Source organism: Lithobates pipiens, unplaced genomic scaffold, assembly GCF_037356315.1.
Source record: "Lithobates pipiens isolate NorthernLeopardFrog02 unplaced genomic scaffold, aLitPip1_a1.2 Scaffold_18, whole genome shotgun sequence".
NCBI classification, from domain to species: domain Eukaryota; kingdom Metazoa; phylum Chordata; class Amphibia; order Anura; family Ranidae; genus Lithobates; species Lithobates pipiens.
Window position 1 is genome coordinate 367,717,028 of NW_027507758.1, and position 17,163 is coordinate 367,734,190.

The 17,163-nt window shown below is 44.4% G+C and overlaps 1 protein-coding gene across 1 annotated transcript in view; it reads right to left on the reverse strand.

Annotated features, from left to right (window-relative positions):
• CHRND (cholinergic receptor nicotinic delta subunit) overlaps positions 1–17,163 on the reverse strand; it is a 90,507-nt gene that overhangs the window by 22,630 nt on the left and 50,714 nt on the right. Inside the window, exons 6-8 of the mRNA XM_077487639.1 lie at positions 15,436–15,551; positions 7,551–7,751; positions 90–201 (exon numbers count right to left, since the gene is read on the reverse strand). Coding sequence (XP_077343765.1) covers positions 90–201; positions 7,551–7,751; positions 15,436–15,551 — 429 coding nt within the window. The remainder of the gene's footprint in view (positions 1–89; positions 202–7,550; positions 7,752–15,435; positions 15,552–17,163) is intronic.

Consider the following 17,163-nt stretch of genomic DNA (forward strand, 5'->3'; position numbering starts at 1 on the left):
GAGTATGCCATATGCCTAAAAACTTGCAGTAACATTGCCACCATAACAGCATTTACAGTTATGTTATATAGAACACTCGAGAAACTCACTTGCTGATGAGTGGTATAGCCAAGGAGGTCTCTGGGAGGCGCTGTGAGATTAGCAGCAAGAAGACAGACTGAGCCAGCAGGACAGATATGGCCAAGGTCATCTTTTCACCACCTGCCAGAAATATGATGTTACATACAGTCTACAATAGTGCTGCTTTATTAAGCAGGGGGTATCACACTAAATTACACATTGCACAATTATTATGGTGCTAGAAATAAAATGATTAAGGCCACATACCCCAGTAAGGTACTGTATGTTTTAAGCACCTGTTTTTATACGTAGAAACAAGCCTTTTACAAGTTATTAAAAGTTTATTCCTTTAGAGTAAACTTTTAGGGGGTGTTATCCAAGCCCCACACTTCCAGTGCTCATGTAAATGGGTTTTATATTCCTCAGGCTTTAGGGCTGCAGGCCTGATGTTGAGAATCACACATTAACGTTCTAGAGAGGCCTCACAAACACCCATGGTCCAGGTTTAGTCCATCTGGGTCTTGCCAATTAGGGCCAGTGACTGGGTGCACAGGAGGTGGGGGTTAAGAAACCTTTCCAGATCACCACCGCTGACAGACCTTCGTTTGCGAAACCACCACACTTTCCCAACTGATCTGTCTAAATGACATCTCATGCTACTTTCCCCAGGTATTGGCTGTACAATACATTCTTATAAAGAACCACCAACCTGCCTAGCATATGAGGTACTCTCCTACATCTCCTGACTGCCTGCAGCCATACAGTAAACTAAGCACAATTTTGATTCTCAACAAAAAGTTCTTGAGGCTTTCTGCTGTGCCCTTACTGAGGTAAAAGTGCCTCCTATGGGATAAAGTCTCTCCACTCACCCCTCATATCGCCAATGCCTCTAGCTCTGCTTCCCAGAGGCAGAATGGCAGAAGAGGAGAACCAATTTGAACTGTGACATCTGATCCTAGCAGATGTATCTTTAGATTGTAAGCTCTATTCATTCTGTATTGAACTGTATTGTAATTGTACTATCCCATTTATATTGTAAAGCGCGGTGCAAACTGTTGGTGCTATATAAATCCTGTATAACAATAATAATAATGATAACTATAGTATCCAAACACCCTGTTACATGCTTACTTTTAATGTCTTAGATTCTAGTAGTTATCATGACCTAGTGAGTCACTGAAATAGTACAGTGGCAGCCTCCCCCAATGTTCATAGCCTCATGACTGAAACCTGCTCTGCACCTGCACAGTGACTCCCCAGAGACCTGAATAGGGCCATACTCCTATACCGGATACACTAGGAATACAACCCTATTCAAGTCAATGTGTAGTTACTACATAGGTGTGGGCAGTGCTGGAGTAGATTTTGGACCTGAGGCTTTAAGCTCCAGGGAAGTCAGGTGCTGGCATAGTTTAAGCGAGCACCCAGGGCTGGTGGTGGGGGTAGCTTTTAGGTTAGAGTACATTAATGGGCTAGGAAGGGTGGGCTGGGTTTTCTAAAGCAAAGCTTATCTTTCAGGCACATCACAGTATTCCACCATCTATTTCACATACATTGCTGACATAAGGATGGTAAATCTTGGTAATTCTGCAAATCTAACAACCTTTGTAGGTAGGAAAATCACCACTGACCAACTAGGCATGGGGCACTTCAGTAGTGTTCACAAATACAAGGAGTCACCTCCCTGCTGGCCACCAATTTAATTGGGAACTTCACCACTGAGTAGCAGTGTAATGCCCCATACACACGATCGGACTATGTGGCGGACTTGGTCCGGCGGACCAGAGTCTGCCGGACAATCTGCCTGTGTGTAGTCTCCAACGGACTTTTTTTTCCCAAAAGTCCGGCGGACTTAGAAAGAAGTTTTGACTCAAAATTGTCCGCCGGACTCAGTAGTCTGGCCGACAATCCGCCTGTCTGTGTGCTAGTCCGCTGGACTTTTGAAATGAACGGGCTTGCCCACACACGGAGTAAAGTCCATTCATTTTGAACCCGGCTCCAGGTAGATGGGACTAGCAAAGGAAGTCAATGTCGCCGCCTCCATCAGCGAGATTGACACGTCGCTAGTCCCGTCACCTGGTATAGACTTAAAGGGGTTGTAAAGGTAAATGTTTATTCACCTTAATGCATTCTATGCATTAAGGTGAAAAAACATCTGACAGTGCCTGCGCCCCCAGCCCCCCGTTTTACTTACCTCACCCCTCGAAAGTCCTGTGTTCGTCCCCCCACGTCCTTTCCACCATTCAGCCTGGCCGCTGATTGGCAGGATGGACAGCCATTGGCTCGCGCTGCTGTCAATCACATCCACTGACGCGGAGCGCCGGGGGGCGGGGCGGGGCCGTGTGATACAGCGAGCGGCTATGGCCGCCGGCTGTATCACGGGAGCGCGCCCGTAGATGCTTCTCACCATGCGAGGGAGCTCGCATGAACGTGAGAAGCACCTGCGAGAGGAAGCCAAGACAGCCGCCGAGGGACCCTAGAAGAGCAGGTTCGGGGTCACTCTGTGCAAAACGGGCTGCACAGTGGAGGTAAGTATAACATGTTTGTTATTTAAAAAAAAAAAAATTCACTTTACAATCCCTTTAAAGGGGAAGCCCTACGCTGAAAAAACGGCATGGGGGTCCACCCAGAAGCCATATCAGACCCTTATCCGAGCACGCAGCCCGGCCGGTCAGGAAAGGGGGTGGGGACGAGCGAGCGCCCCCCCTCCTGAGCCATACCAGGCCGTGTGTCCTCAACATGGGGGGGGTGCTTTGGGGAAGGGGGGCCCTGCGGCCCCCCACCTCAAAGCACCTTGTCCCCATGTTGATAAGGACAAGGGCCTCTTCCCCACAACCCTGGCCGTTGGTTGTCAGGGTCTGCGGGCGGGGGGCTTACCGGAATCCGCAAGCCCCCTTTAATAAGATGTACCCCTACCCATTCACCTGGTGAAAAAAAGTGTAAATAAAAAAAAACACAACACAAGTTTTTAAAATAATTTATTAGACAGATCCGGTGGTCTTCTTCTGTCTTGGGGGGTCTTCTTGCCAGACTACTCCGCTGTCTTCTGCTAGCTCTTTTACTAGCAAAGGAGCCCAGTTTTCTTCTTCGTCGCTGCCGCCGGGGGTGTCTTCTTCCAACTTCGGGGTCTTGTCCCGCTCTTCGGGGGTCTTGTCCCCCTCTTCAGTTCTTCTGCCGGGCCTCCGCTATCTTCTGCTAGCTCTTTTACTAGCGTTGGCCCGGTCTTCTGTTGCTGTCGCCGCTGCCTTCTTCTCTTCTCTTCTTCTTCCTTGCAATGTTGACACGACGCTCTCTCTGGCCGAAATGGCAGGGACGCGTTGTGTGGTGACTTATATAGGGACAAGGGGCGGGGTCACCGGATGATGTCCGGGACTGTGACATTATAAGGGGCGGGCCACCATGTGACATCACCCAGTGACCCCGTCCCTTGTCCCTATATAAGTCAGGGGTCTGCACTAAATAGGGGTTATGCAGTGAAGGGGAGTTCTGCACTGAAGGGGGGGGTCTGCACTGAATAGGGGTTATGCACTGAAGGGGGGTCTGCACTGAAGGAAGGTTATGCACTGAAGGGGGTCTGCACTGAAGGGGTCTGCACTTAATAGGGGATCTGCACTGAAGGGGGGTTTTGCACTGAAGGGGGGTTTTGCACTGAAGGGGGGTTTTGCACTGAAGGGGGGGTCTGAATGAAGGAGGGGGCTTAATAAAGGGGGATTCTGCACTGAAGGGTTCTGTACTGAAGGGGGATCTGGACTGAATGGGATCTGTACTGAAGGGGGGTCTGCACTGAAGGGGTGGGTTTGTACTGAATAGGGGATCTGCATTGAATAGGGGTTATGCACTGAAGGGGGGGTTGCACTGGATAGGAGGTCTGCACTGAAGCTGGGGTCTGCACTGAAGGGGGTCTTTACTGAAGGGGGGGTCTGCAGCGAAAGGGTTAATGCATAGCATAGATCTAGGGAAGAACTCTGCTAGAGCTAGGATTACAGTAACATACCTAGCAACTTTTTGAGATGGGAGCGAGGGACACCTATTAGCAAAAGTATGTAGGCATAGGACACACCCCCTGCCACGTCTCCTTAAAGGAGAATTATACAAAAAAATATTAGTTAAACCCACAAGTGCTTTTTTTTACCACTAATATAGATCAGACCAAAATGAGGGACAAATAAGGAAATGACAGAGGGACTTTGTTACAAATCAGGGACAGTTGGGAGCTACAGTATGTAGTAGGGGTATTTACATGTAATATGATTAATATGTTCACAAATATCCTACATAAAAGATTTCTGGTTATTTCTATAATGCCCCTCCCTTCTATCACTGTCCGATACTGGCTGTGCACTCTGAGGAGTGCATCAAGGACTGGAGGCTTCTCATCACAAAACATACAGGTTTAGGCTGATAAAGAAGTTTGTAGGCACCACTTTTAGGACTCCTTGTAATTATACAATTACAGTTCACATATTATAGATAGTCAACCAATATAATTGTCACCCACCCAAAAAACCTTGGGGTTGATTTTCTAAAACTGTAGAGTGTAAAATCTGCTGCAGCTGTGCATGGTAGCCAATCAGCTTCTAACTTCAGTTTGTTTAATTAAGCTTTGACAGAAACCCTGGAAGTTGATTGGCTTCTATGCAGAGCTGCACCAGATTTTGCACTCTCCAGTTTTAGTAAATCAACCCAATCTTTATATACACCATATTGGGACGCCTGCTTTTAGACGCACATGTACTTTAATGGCATAGCAGTCTTAGTCTGTAAGGTTCATTATTGAGTTGACCCACCCTTTGCAGCTATAAAAGCTTCAACTCTTCTGGGAACGCTGTCCACAAGGTTTAGAGGTGTGTCTATGGGAATGTTTGACTATTCTTCCAAAAGCACATTTGTGAGGTCAGGCACTGATGTTGGACAAGAAGGCCCGGCTCGCAGTCTCCACTTTAATTCGTCCCAAAGGTGTTCTATCAGGTTGAGGGCAGGCCAATCAAGTTCCTCCATCCCGAACTCAAGCATCCATGTCTTTATGGACCTTGCTTTGTGTACTGGTCTAAATCATTTGGTGGAGAGTGAATTATGGTGTGGGGTTGTGTTTCAGCAGTTGAGCTTGGCCCTTTAGTTCCAGTGAAGGGAACTTTTAAGGAGTCAGCATACCGAGATATTTTGGCCAATTTCATACTTCCAACTTTGTGGGAACAGTTTGGGGATGGCCCCTTCCTGTTCCAATATGACTACGTACCAGTGCACAAAGCAAGCTCCCTAAAGGCTTAAAGTGAATTATGGTGTGGGGGTGTTTTTCAGGGGTTGTGCTTGTCCCCTTAAAAACACTTAAAAACTCTTAAAGGGGTTGTAACCCTAAAAAAAGTAAAAAAATTTAAAAATTGATCCTGTTCCTTTAAAGAATGTTATACAGCACAGTGCTTGTGCTGTGTAATTTGGTCCCCGTATACCTGGCTGATCCTGCCTGGTTCTGCCCTCCCCTCTGTAAACTGACCACGGTTTATCATGGCTGCTGAGAACTTACACCGTGGTGAGTTTACGTGCTTCCATCATCCGCTGCCCTCCTCTATCCTTTTCCCCTTCCCTCCCTGCCTGTCAGCTCTCTGAATAGAATAAGACCCCATAAACACTATACAACTTCTGTTGTCTGATTTCCTTTAGATGTATCAAAACCATGTAGTGCAAGGGCCTGCCTGATTGCATACAAATTTAAACTTTTAAGGTTTGACCTCATATTATATGGTTATGGTAAATCTGAATGAAAAAATCTATAGAAAATTGTATAGTGTTTATCCAGCTTAACAGTGTAAAGTCTCTACAATCCCCTCTGTTAGATAATGCTATGTTCCCCAGTGTGTGTGATTTAAAAAAAATAGTCGCTTTGTACCTTATTCCATAGGGCTAATCGCTGCTCACGTGACCACCCAGCTCTCTCCTCCTCTCCTCTTCTGCTCCCGGCTGACGTCAGTGGGAGTTCTTGGCCCCTCCCACTTAAAAAAAAAACTCACACAATGGGGAACAGCATTATCTAACAGAGAGGATTGGCAAAACTTTACAAGTGGCTTTACAACCACTTTAAAAGAGAAGTAAAGGATTTTGTTTTTCCAGTACCATACTTATCTCGGTGGATGCAGCATCAGTCTGAATATGTATCTGTCCCCTGGCATCTCTACACTGAGAACCAAGTGATTGAACACCACCAATAACTCTGTTTTCAAAGCTCCGTGAGCATAAAGCTGCAGACTGTCAGTCACAGCTCTCTGCTCTGCCCCCTACTTCCTCATTGGAGCACTGAGCTATGGAGGGGCGGGGGCAGGCAGCTCAGGCTCTCAGTGGCTCGCTGAGAGGCTGGGCCGGGTGTCAGTCCAGGCACCTGGCGGATCCAGACTTTATTGTTGCGATGACGCGGTGCCTGGACTGACATCCGTGATGTCAGCAGAGAGCAAACTTCAGCTGGCCCTCTGCTGAAAATTGGTCACAGGAGTGCAAAACGAACTGCATTCATGTGATCCACAGGAGAAATACAGCCAAACAAGCTTTGGCTGGACTTCTCCTTTAAGGCTTAGCATACCAAGACATTAAATGGACAATTTCATACTCCTAACTTTGTGGGAACAGTTTGGGCATGGCCCCTTCCCATTCCAACATAACTGCACACTAATGCACAAAGCAAGGTCCATTAAGACATGGATGAGCAAGTTTGTGGTGGAGGAACTTGACTGGTCTGGACAGAGTCCTGACCTCGACCCAATAGAACACCTTTGGGATGAATTAGAGCGCAGACTGAGAGCCAGGCCTTCTCATCCAACATCAGTACCTGACCTCACAAATGCACTTCTGAAAGAATGGTCAAACATTCACATAGACACACTCCTAAACCTTGTGGACAGCTTTCCCAGAAGAGTTGAAGCTGTTATATCCACAAAGGGCAGCACAGTCGTGTAGTGGTTAGCACTTTCATCTAGAAGCAAAAAGTGTCACGGGTTGGAATCCTGACCACGACACCATCTGCCTGGAGTTTGCATGTTCTCCCTATGCCTGCGCGGGTTTCCTCCGGGGTACTCCGGTTTCCTCCCACACTCTAAAGACATACTGGTAGGTTAATCAGATCTTGTCTAAATTGGCCCTAGTATATGTATGAATGTGTGTTAGGGACCTTAGGTTGTAAGCTCCTTTAGGGTAGGCACTGATGTAAATGTACAATGTATATGTAGAGCGCTGCGTAAATTGATGGTGCTATATAAGTACCTGAAATAAATATAAAAATAAATAAAAATAAAGGGTGGTCCAACTCGATATTGGACCCCATGGTCTAAGACTGGGATGCCATTAAAGTTCGTGTGTAAAGGCAGGCATCCCAATACTATAAATATAGTAATATAATATAGTGTAAATATATATAAATATGTAATATAATATAGTGTATATCATAAGAGACATATATCATTCTTGTTGGTGAACTTCTTCCTTTCTCTAATTATGGAGGTACTTACTGTCAGCTGGTAGGTAAAAAACAAGGTTGGCCATCAGAGCAATTAGAACACAGGGAGCCAGGATATTAATAATGTAGAAGAGGGGTTTCCTCTTAATAATGAGGTAGAATGTAATGTCCTGATACTTAGTGCTCTCATTGGACACGCTCCTGTCGATATTCTTTTTGGCTGGAATGTGAACAATCTCCCACTCTCCATTTTCTAGAAAACACAGCAAAGTTAATTAGACAAACACCTAGGGATATAAAGATTCAGTTTTTCACCCACTTTCAATGGAGATTTGCTCAGCATTCAAAAAGAGCATTAAAAAACATTTGCTTATGTTCGTTCAAATGTCCACATCTGTTCTTCAAAGGAAAAAGTGCTTTACTGTGCCCTATTTATCATTCAGTGAATATAGATTCATTCTGAAATGTGACCATTTTGTGCTCTGCATAATATTCAAACTTTCCTGGCCCACCTCACATCAGCACATAACGGGTTAACATCTTCTCTGGAGCCCCAGAGGACCACCCGTATCTAGCTAAATAAAAGAAAGTTGGTAAGTAATTTGTTTGCTGCATCTCCCCTGCCGAAGCTACCCCTCCATGTTCGGCCTCTCATTGAGTTGGAAAACCCTGAATGCTGATGGTAAATCCTCAGAAAAACTGGGTGCCCTTTGTGCCAGAACTGCGGGCAAAATTATGCTTAAACAGCATTGATATTGTACAGGTGTGGTATTATAAAAGCTCTACAATGTCATCGTTGTCTCTCCTTTTTTTAACAACCAGAGCCCAGTGTCAGTATAGTGTGCCCATGTATCGAGGAGGCAGGGAGGGTTCCCAAATTGCTCTGAAGAAGGGCATCGAGCCAAAAACATCGGTTTCATCCATTAAGCCTATTTGTGTCTGTATGCACTTTGCAAATTCAATCAAATATTGATGTATTATTTTGTCTTTGGTGACTTAAGTCTTTTATTCAATATAAGTTTTTTGTAATAAATTTCTTATTTTTGATACAATGTATTGCTCTTGGTCACTTTTAAAGTCCCATCCACCAATGGGGGTTTCATGTGTTCAGGCTAGGTTATTGAACACCTTAGTTGGAGGAGGGGCTGTCTTTTATTTAGCTAGGAACAGGTGGTCATGCGGGGCGCCAGAGACGGTGTTAGCCCGTTGTGTGCTGACGTGAGAATGGACCAAGAAAGGAAAATTACAGTAAGTATTTGATAACAATTTTCTGTCATACTTTGTAGTGTGAGAACTTGTATTTTAAAGTGTTTCTTTGCTCTGGGGTTGTGGATTTTTTTCATCTTTAGTGAGTTATGAACTTTAGCATTTTCATGATTAATTAAAAAAAACAGCCCCCTGTCCTATCTCCAGAGCAAGACTATGTTATTTCCAAAGCATGGAAAAGGTGAACCTCCCACTCTAACCCTCGGGGCTTTCACACTACACACAATGGTGCAGCTTTTTTAGGGCGGATTGCAGGCACTATTTCTAACGCTATAGCGCCTGCAAAACGCCCTGGTGTGAAAGGGGTCTAAGTATGTAACCAGTAAAAAAGGAGGACAGACAATATTGGCCCCAAAAAAAATGAGGAAGGACATCTGTTTACAAAGGATAAGAAGATTACGAAGGTATTGAATTTATTCTTCTCCTCAGTTTTTACGAGGGAATTGGGGGGCTTCAGTAACCAAAACGACAGTATTTATCCTCGTGACACATCAGAGGAAGCACCCTCATGGCTAACAGAGGACAAAATTAGAATTAGACTTGGGAAACTTAAATTTAAAAAATCACTGGGATCGGATGGCTTGCACCCAGTGGTACTTGGGGAACTCAGTCAAGTAATTGCCAGGCCATTGTTCCTAAATTTTTCTGACAGTCTACTGACCGGAGTGGTACCAGCGGATTGGAGAAAGGCCAATGTAGCACCAATATTTAAAAAGGGCTAAAAATACATCCCTGGGAATTACAGACCAGTTGACCTAACATCAATAGTATGTTAAGGGACTATATACATGATTTTAATAATGAAAACAGTATCATTAGCAGTAATCAGCATGGATTCATGAAGAATTATTCTTGCCAAACCAATCTATTAAAGCGGTAGTAAACCCGCAAATTATTTTTTTTTGTTTTTAAACCTGCAAAGCAAAAGGCATAATGAGCTAGTATGCACCGCATACTAGCTCATTATGAAATACTTACCTTAGAACGAGGCCCCGACTTCTGGCCCGATCCACGCCGAGGGAGCTGACATGCTCCCTCGGCGTTTCTTCCGGGTATCGCGGCTCCGGCACTGTGAGTGGCCGAAACCGCAATATCGTCACTCCCGCGCATGCGCGCGGGAGATTTCAGTCCGGCCGCTCGGCTGCTGCCGGATTTTGATGGCGAGAAACCCCTTGTGCGCATGCGCCGCTGCAGTCAGCGGCGCATACCGAGGGGAATATCTCCTAAACCGTACAGGTTTAGGAGATATTTTTTTTACCTACAGGTAAGCCTTATTATAGCATATTGTGAATAATATTTGAGAGATTTAGGCCTTTTTGTACATAGAAAAAGTTGTAGCTCTTTATGTTCAGCTCATGATGAATAGGGGCAAACACAAAAGAGTGTATAATTTTGCTCAGTGTATATATCTGAAAATAAATTAATCCTGATGTACTGATCTCATTTCTTGAGGCCTGAAAATGCCAAGACAGTACAAATACCCCCAAATGCCCCCTTTTGGAAAGTAGACAGTCCAAGGTATTTAGTAAGAGGCATGACAAGTTTTTGAAGTTGTAATTTTTTAGGAAATTTAGATTTTTTTTTTTTACATACTGTCACTAGTGCAGTACATAACTGGTGTGACAGTGCCCAGGGACACTGACTGGTGAAAGTATGTAACAAAAAACCCCCAACAAAACAAAAAATGTAATAATTTTTTAAAAATTCTTTCCCTTTTTATTACATTTTGTTTGTTTTTTTTACGACTTGTTAACATACCATGAACAGAGCAATACAGTGTTACCATAGTAAAGCAGTATTACTCTGAGGAAGTGATCAGATTTTTATTTATTTTTTTACACATTATGATTGCTTTTACCAGTGAATTTCACTGTTATAAGCAACCATTTTTACTGAATAAAATGGATTCATTCAGTGTTTACTATTGTGGGCAGCTGTAATTGGCCACAACCATAGATGTGCGCACAGGCCTAGGCACACCCTAATCACCCCATGCGTGGCAGCATTATCGTTCTGTGTGTCAGCAGGCAGATGGGAAAGATCTCCGTCTTACCGACTTTGCCATCAGAGAAGTGCTTACGCACTTCTCTTTCACTGTGTCAGCAGGCAGATAGATCTGCCTGTGCCATATACAGTGGTGTGAAAAAGTGTTTGCCCCCTTCCTCATTTCCTGTTCCTTTGCATGTTTGTCACACTTAAGTGTTTCGGAACATCAAACCAATTTAAACAATAGTCAAGGACAACACAAGTAAACACAAAATGCAATTTGTAAATGAAGGTGTTTATTATTAAAGGTGAAAAAAAATCCAAACCATCATGGCCCTGTGTGAAAAAGTGATTGCCCCCTTGTTAAAACATACTATAACTGTGGTTGTCCACACCTGAGTTCAATTTCTCTAGCCACACCCAGGCCTGATTATTGCCACACCTGTTCACAATCAAGGCATCACTTAAATAGGAGCTGCTTGACACAGTAAGGTCCACCAGAAGATCCTTAAAAGCTACACATCATGCCGAGACCCAAAGAAATTCAGGAACAATTGAGAAAGAAAGTAATTGAGATCTATCAGTCTGGAAAGGGTTATAAAGCCATTTCCAAAGCTTTGGGAATCCAGCGAACCACAGTGAGAGCAATTATCCACAAATGGCGAAGACATGGAACAGTGGTGAACCTTCCCAGGAGTGGCCGGCCACCCAAAATTACCCCAAGAGCGCAGCGACGACTCATCCAAGAGGTCACAAAAGACTCCACAACAACGTCCAAGGAACTGCAGGCCTCACTTGCCTCAGTTAAGGTCAGCGTTCATGCCTCCACCATCAGGAAAAGACTGGGCAAAAATGGCCTGCATGGCAGAGTTCCAAGGAGAAAACCACTGCTGAGCAAAAAGAACATCAAAGCTCGTCTCAATTTCTCCACAACACATCTTGATGATCCCCAAGACTTTTGGGACAACATTCTGTGGACCGATGAGACAAAAGTGGAACTCTTTGGAAGGTGTGTGTCCAAGTATATCTGGCGTAGAAGGAACACTGCATTTCATAAAAAGAACATTATACCAACAGTAAAATATGGTGGTGGTAGTGTGATGGTCTGGGGCTGTTTTGCTGCTTCAGGACCTGGAAGACTTGCCGTGATAAAAGGAACTATGAATTCTGCTGTCTACCAAGAGATCCTGAAGGAGAATGTCCGACCATCTGTTCGTGTACTCAGGCTGAAACGAACTTGGGTTCTGCAGCAGGACAATGATCCTAAACACACCAGCCAGTCCACCACCGAATGGCTGAAGAAAAACAAAATGAAGACTTTGGAGTGGCCTAGCCAAAGTCCTGACCTGAATCCTATTGAGATGTTGTGGTATGACCTTAAAAAGGCCGTTCATGCTCGAAAACCCTCTAATGTAACTGAATTAGGACAATTCTGCAAAGATGAGTGGGCCAAAATTCCTCCAGGACGCTGTAAAAGCCTCATTGCACGTTATCGCAAACGCTTGGTTGCAGTTGTTGCTGCTAAGGGTGGCCCAACCAGTTATTAGGTTTAGGGGGCAATCACTTTTTCACACAGGGCCATGATGGTTTGGATTTTTTTTCACCTTTGATAATAAACATCTTCATTTACAAATTGCATTTTGTGTTTACTTGTGTTGTCCTTGACTATTGTTTAAATTGGTTTGATGTTCCGAAACACTTAAGTGTGACAAACATGCAAAGGAACAGGAAATGAGGAAGGGGGCAAACACTTTTTCACACCACTGTATATGTAGACACATGTGTGTTTGAGCTTTACGGTGCACACCCTAATGCAATAGGCTGCGCAAATCTATGACCACAGCTAATAACATGGTACAGATTGGCTGTGATTGGCCTTGTCTGTACCATGTGATCACTGTAACCAATCACAGAGATCAACACTATAGTGCAGAATGAATGGCATGAATCAAAGCCATTCATTGTGTACAATTGTCATGTGATCTGCTGTGATTGGCCACAACGATCACATGGTACTAACAGTGGCTGACACACTGATTAGTTATCCACCAGACACAGTGGGTGACAGATTGCTCTGCAGTGCAGACTTCTGGGGCGGGCACAAGGCGCATTCTGGGAGGATGTTATTTGACGTCCACCCAGAATGAGGAATGTCACGCCCGGCTGTCGTTTGACTATAGTTTGGGCGGGAACTGGTTAAAGTGAGCCTGGCATCAATATATTTTTTTAATGATAAAAGTGTATTTAATGGCATTCTTTTACCTCTTCTCATGTCCTTATTGCTGCCTGGTCTCCAATGGGGGGATTCACCCCTCTCTTTATACTGATGACCATGGTCAATGAGAAAGAAAGTGAGAGAATATCCAACATTTTAGAGCTGCCCCTAGAACAAAAAGGAAGAGGAAATCTTCCAAATGGGGTTAAATGTTCCAGAGACAAGAACTGGGATATTCCCTTTGTATTTCTAGAGCATCTCAGGGACAGAAAGTAAAAGAACCTTTCCCTAATGGTACAAACACTGCAAAAAACTAACCCGGAAGGTGTTTTAACCATTTGCCGACCGCCGCATGTAAATTTACGTCGGCCGAATAGCACAGCTGGGCAAATGGGTGTAAGGCCGCGTACACACGCGCGGACTGTTCGCCCAACTTTGTCCGCTGAACAGTGTTTGGGCGGACAGTCCGCTCGTGTGTGGGCTTTCAGCGGACAGTTTCAGCGGACAGTTTGACGGACAAGGTTTTTCGTAAATTCCGTAAAACTGTCCGCTGAAACCTTGTTTCAGCGAACAGTCCGCTCGTGTGTAGGCTTGTTCGTCAAACAAAGTTGCGCGCATGCTCAGAAAGGATTTTCACGCCGAAAGCTATAATGCAGTGTATAGGACGTCGTATTTTTCGTCCCGTCGTACGTGCCGTTCACGTCATCGCGCTCGGTTTCAGCAAACTGTTCGTTCGTCGTGTGTGGCCATGTCCGTCCATGCTAAGTTTGAGCGGACTGTTTGCCGAAACTGTTGGACGGACAAAGTTGGGCGAACAGTCCGCGCGTGTGTACGCGGCCTATAGGTACGTCCCTTTAAATTTGCCGTCATGTTGTCACATGCGTGCTGCCGCCGGTGCACTCACGATCCTGCCAGGAGCAGTGTGAGTAGGATCACGGGAGCTGAAAAATGGGGAGATGCTAACGTAAACAAGCATCTCCCCATTCTGCCTAGTGGCACTGTCACTGATCATAGCTTCCTGTGATTGGGAGCTATGATCAGTGTAGTGTGACACACAGCCCCTCACCCTAACAGTTAGAATTACTCCCCAGGACACACTTAACCCCTCCCTAGCCCCCTAGTGGTTAACCCCTTCACTGCCAGTGTCATTTTTACAGTAATCATGGCAATTTTATAGCACTGATCGCTGTAAAAATGACAATGGTGCCAAAAATGTGTCAAAACTGTCCAACATGTCTGCCATAATGTCACAGTCCCGATAAAAATTGCAGATCGCCGCCATTACCAGTAAAAAAAATAATTAATAATAAAAATGCCATAAAACTAACAAATATTTTGTAGACGGTATAACTGTTGCGCAAACCAACCAATAAACGCTTATTGCGATATTTTTTTTTTTTTACCAAAAATTTGTAGAAGAATACGCATCAGTCTAAACTGAGGAAAAAAAAGTGTATTTTATATATTTTTTGGGGATATTTATTATAGCAATTATTTGTGGGGAAAAAGGACGTCAATTTTGTCTGGGAGAAACGTCGCACCACCGCGCAATTGTCAGTTAAAGCGACGCAGTGCTGAATTGCAAAATGTGCTCTGGTCTTTGGCCAGCAAAATGGTCCAGGGCTTAAGTGGTTAACCCTTACCTAACTTTTTTCAAAACATAAAAAAAATAAGAGATATACATATATTTTAACTATCTGCTTTAAGCCCACGTTAACAGTGAGGGCCGGTTTCAAACGGGTATTTCAGTCTGACTTGTGGGGGCGATTTGACAGACATCAGTGCGGGTTAATGCACAGATGTCTATTCAAATTGCTCCCGAAGTTGCCAAAAAGTAGTGCAGGACCAACTTTTGGGATAGAAGGTGCCATTACCGGCAATAGGATCCGATTTGGCATGCAATGTCAAATTGCATGTCAAATCGGCCCAATGTGAACGTGGGCTATAGGAAACTTGTCCTTTGCAGAAGCTTGGTGATTTGGCCAGAGCTATCATGGGGATCTCCGCATCCAATTCGCATGACAGGAAAGTGTGCCCAGAATGCATATGTCCCAATATACTATATCAACCAGTCATGAGAGATATCACTGAAAGTGTTTTGTTGTATCTGCAAAATATGAAAAGTGCAACAATGTTGTTTATCCCGCCAGAAACCCAGTGGGCTTCTAACTTTCTGTGCACTCTTTTTATGCTGCACTGAAATCTCAAATAGGTCTCTGCACGTGCGAACATTCCCCCATATGTTATGGAGATGAGGAGGGGTGGGTGTTTTGTAGTGCAATTAGGATGTCCCAGGGTGAAAATGCTGCTCTCCCTTAGATATAGAACAGTGAGGATAGAAGAGTTTTACTTGCAGGACCACTAGGTTAAAATAAAGGAAGAAAGCCCAAAATAAGAAAATTAATGGAACCACCATATATAAGGAATGTAATTGTTCTCATTAATGCAGTAAAGAAAGGAACCTCCTCACCTGTAAACGCTGCTCGATCTATGACAATCCACTCCACTTGGTAATTTTTCTTTTTCTCGTAATCCGTTTCTTGCTTTAGCTGCAGGTTTATCTCTTTAGCATTGTAAGTTAATGAGCTACAGCAGAGAAAAATATGTTACAGGAAAGTAAAAATGAAGTCTAGTAACACATAAGACACTGAGGGTGTTTGTTGTTTTTAAATATTTGTAATTTTTAGTATGGAAGTATACAGTATATTGGGGAGTCAGCAACCAGTAGATCATGGACAGGTGACTGTTAGATCGCTGTCTGGACTTGCTGACCTACCATTCCAGGGCATCAAACACCATGCAATGCAGAGGGACTACTCAGTGTCAAGCAATACAATGGGCATAATAGTATAAGGCTGCTTTCACACTGATGTGCTGCGGCTTACCCACACCGTGGGTGCAGTACGGTCTACCTGCAGCTTTCCTGGGTTTACTGCGTTTAGCCATAGACTTCAATTATATCCTGTGACTTTGGTGCACTTTCTGAATGCAGGAATTTTGTGCACCACACCTGCAGGATATAAAAGAAGTCAATGGCAAAGCACAGCTAACCCGCAGGAAAGTTGCAGATGCACTGCACTGCACTGCATCCATTGTGCAGGTAAACCACAGCACATCAGTGTGAATCAGCCTTATAGGGGCTCTGAACAGTATAGGTTAATTTACATTTGCAGTTTGGGGGATGGTAAAACCCCATAGTTAAGACCTGTTTTTATCACCCCAACCAAATTGCACCCCCTTGTGCAGTACAGCAAACAAGAGGTTAAAGCAGGCAGTGTTGTGTTGCTTTCTCACCACCTGCTTTACACCCATCGGGCCCCGAAGATGCATGCAGTTGCAAGGCACTTGCAGAGTGGCTCCATTTACTTGAATGGGTCACGATTGGGAGGCGGTAGCACCCACTAAAAGAAACAGGGGGCCTAATTCCTGCTACAGCATGTGCACATCTTTGGCTGCTGCCTCAGCAACTAAAGGGGGTAGGGATAGGGGGTAGTAAAACCGTGACCCAACCGTAAGGTGTTACCAGCCCCCAACTTTACGTGTGAATGAGCCCTAAGGGTGGCGCTGCCAAATGCAACTAAGGGCTTATTCACAAGTGCAGCGGGCACTGCTGCTCCTCTGAAAAGTGATCTGAGTGTGTTTGATAGGTGGTGGTGGTGACCCATGATTGCCGTATGGCAATTAGAGGTTTAAATCAGGTGTGACAAGGTGACACCTTCCCCGGTGATCTTTGACTTCTCCCATGTTGTTCAGGTAGAGCTCCACCTCTTTAATGTTGCCGTATACAGTAGGTATTTCGCATACAGGTGTGTGGTATTCTTGTCATAGATGTACAGGGGACACTCATATCTTCTCTGTGCTTCCTGTTTGAAAGGGCTGCAAAATGATTGTGCTTTACTGTATTTTTCTGTGAAATTCTTTCATTATTGCTGGTTTAAATGAAAGAAAATAATTCTGTTCATATTTAAACAGTCCATCAGCAAGGATTCTAACCACACTTTCTGATGATTGTTTGTATATCTTAACCACTTTCAGACCGGACCAATTTGCTGGTCAAAGACCAGACCACTTTTTGCGATTCGGCACTGCGTCGCTTTAACTGACAATTGCGTGGTCGTGCGACGTGGCTCCCAAACAAAATTAACGTCCTTTTTTTCCCACAAATAGAGCTTTCTTTTGGTGGTATTTGATCACCCCT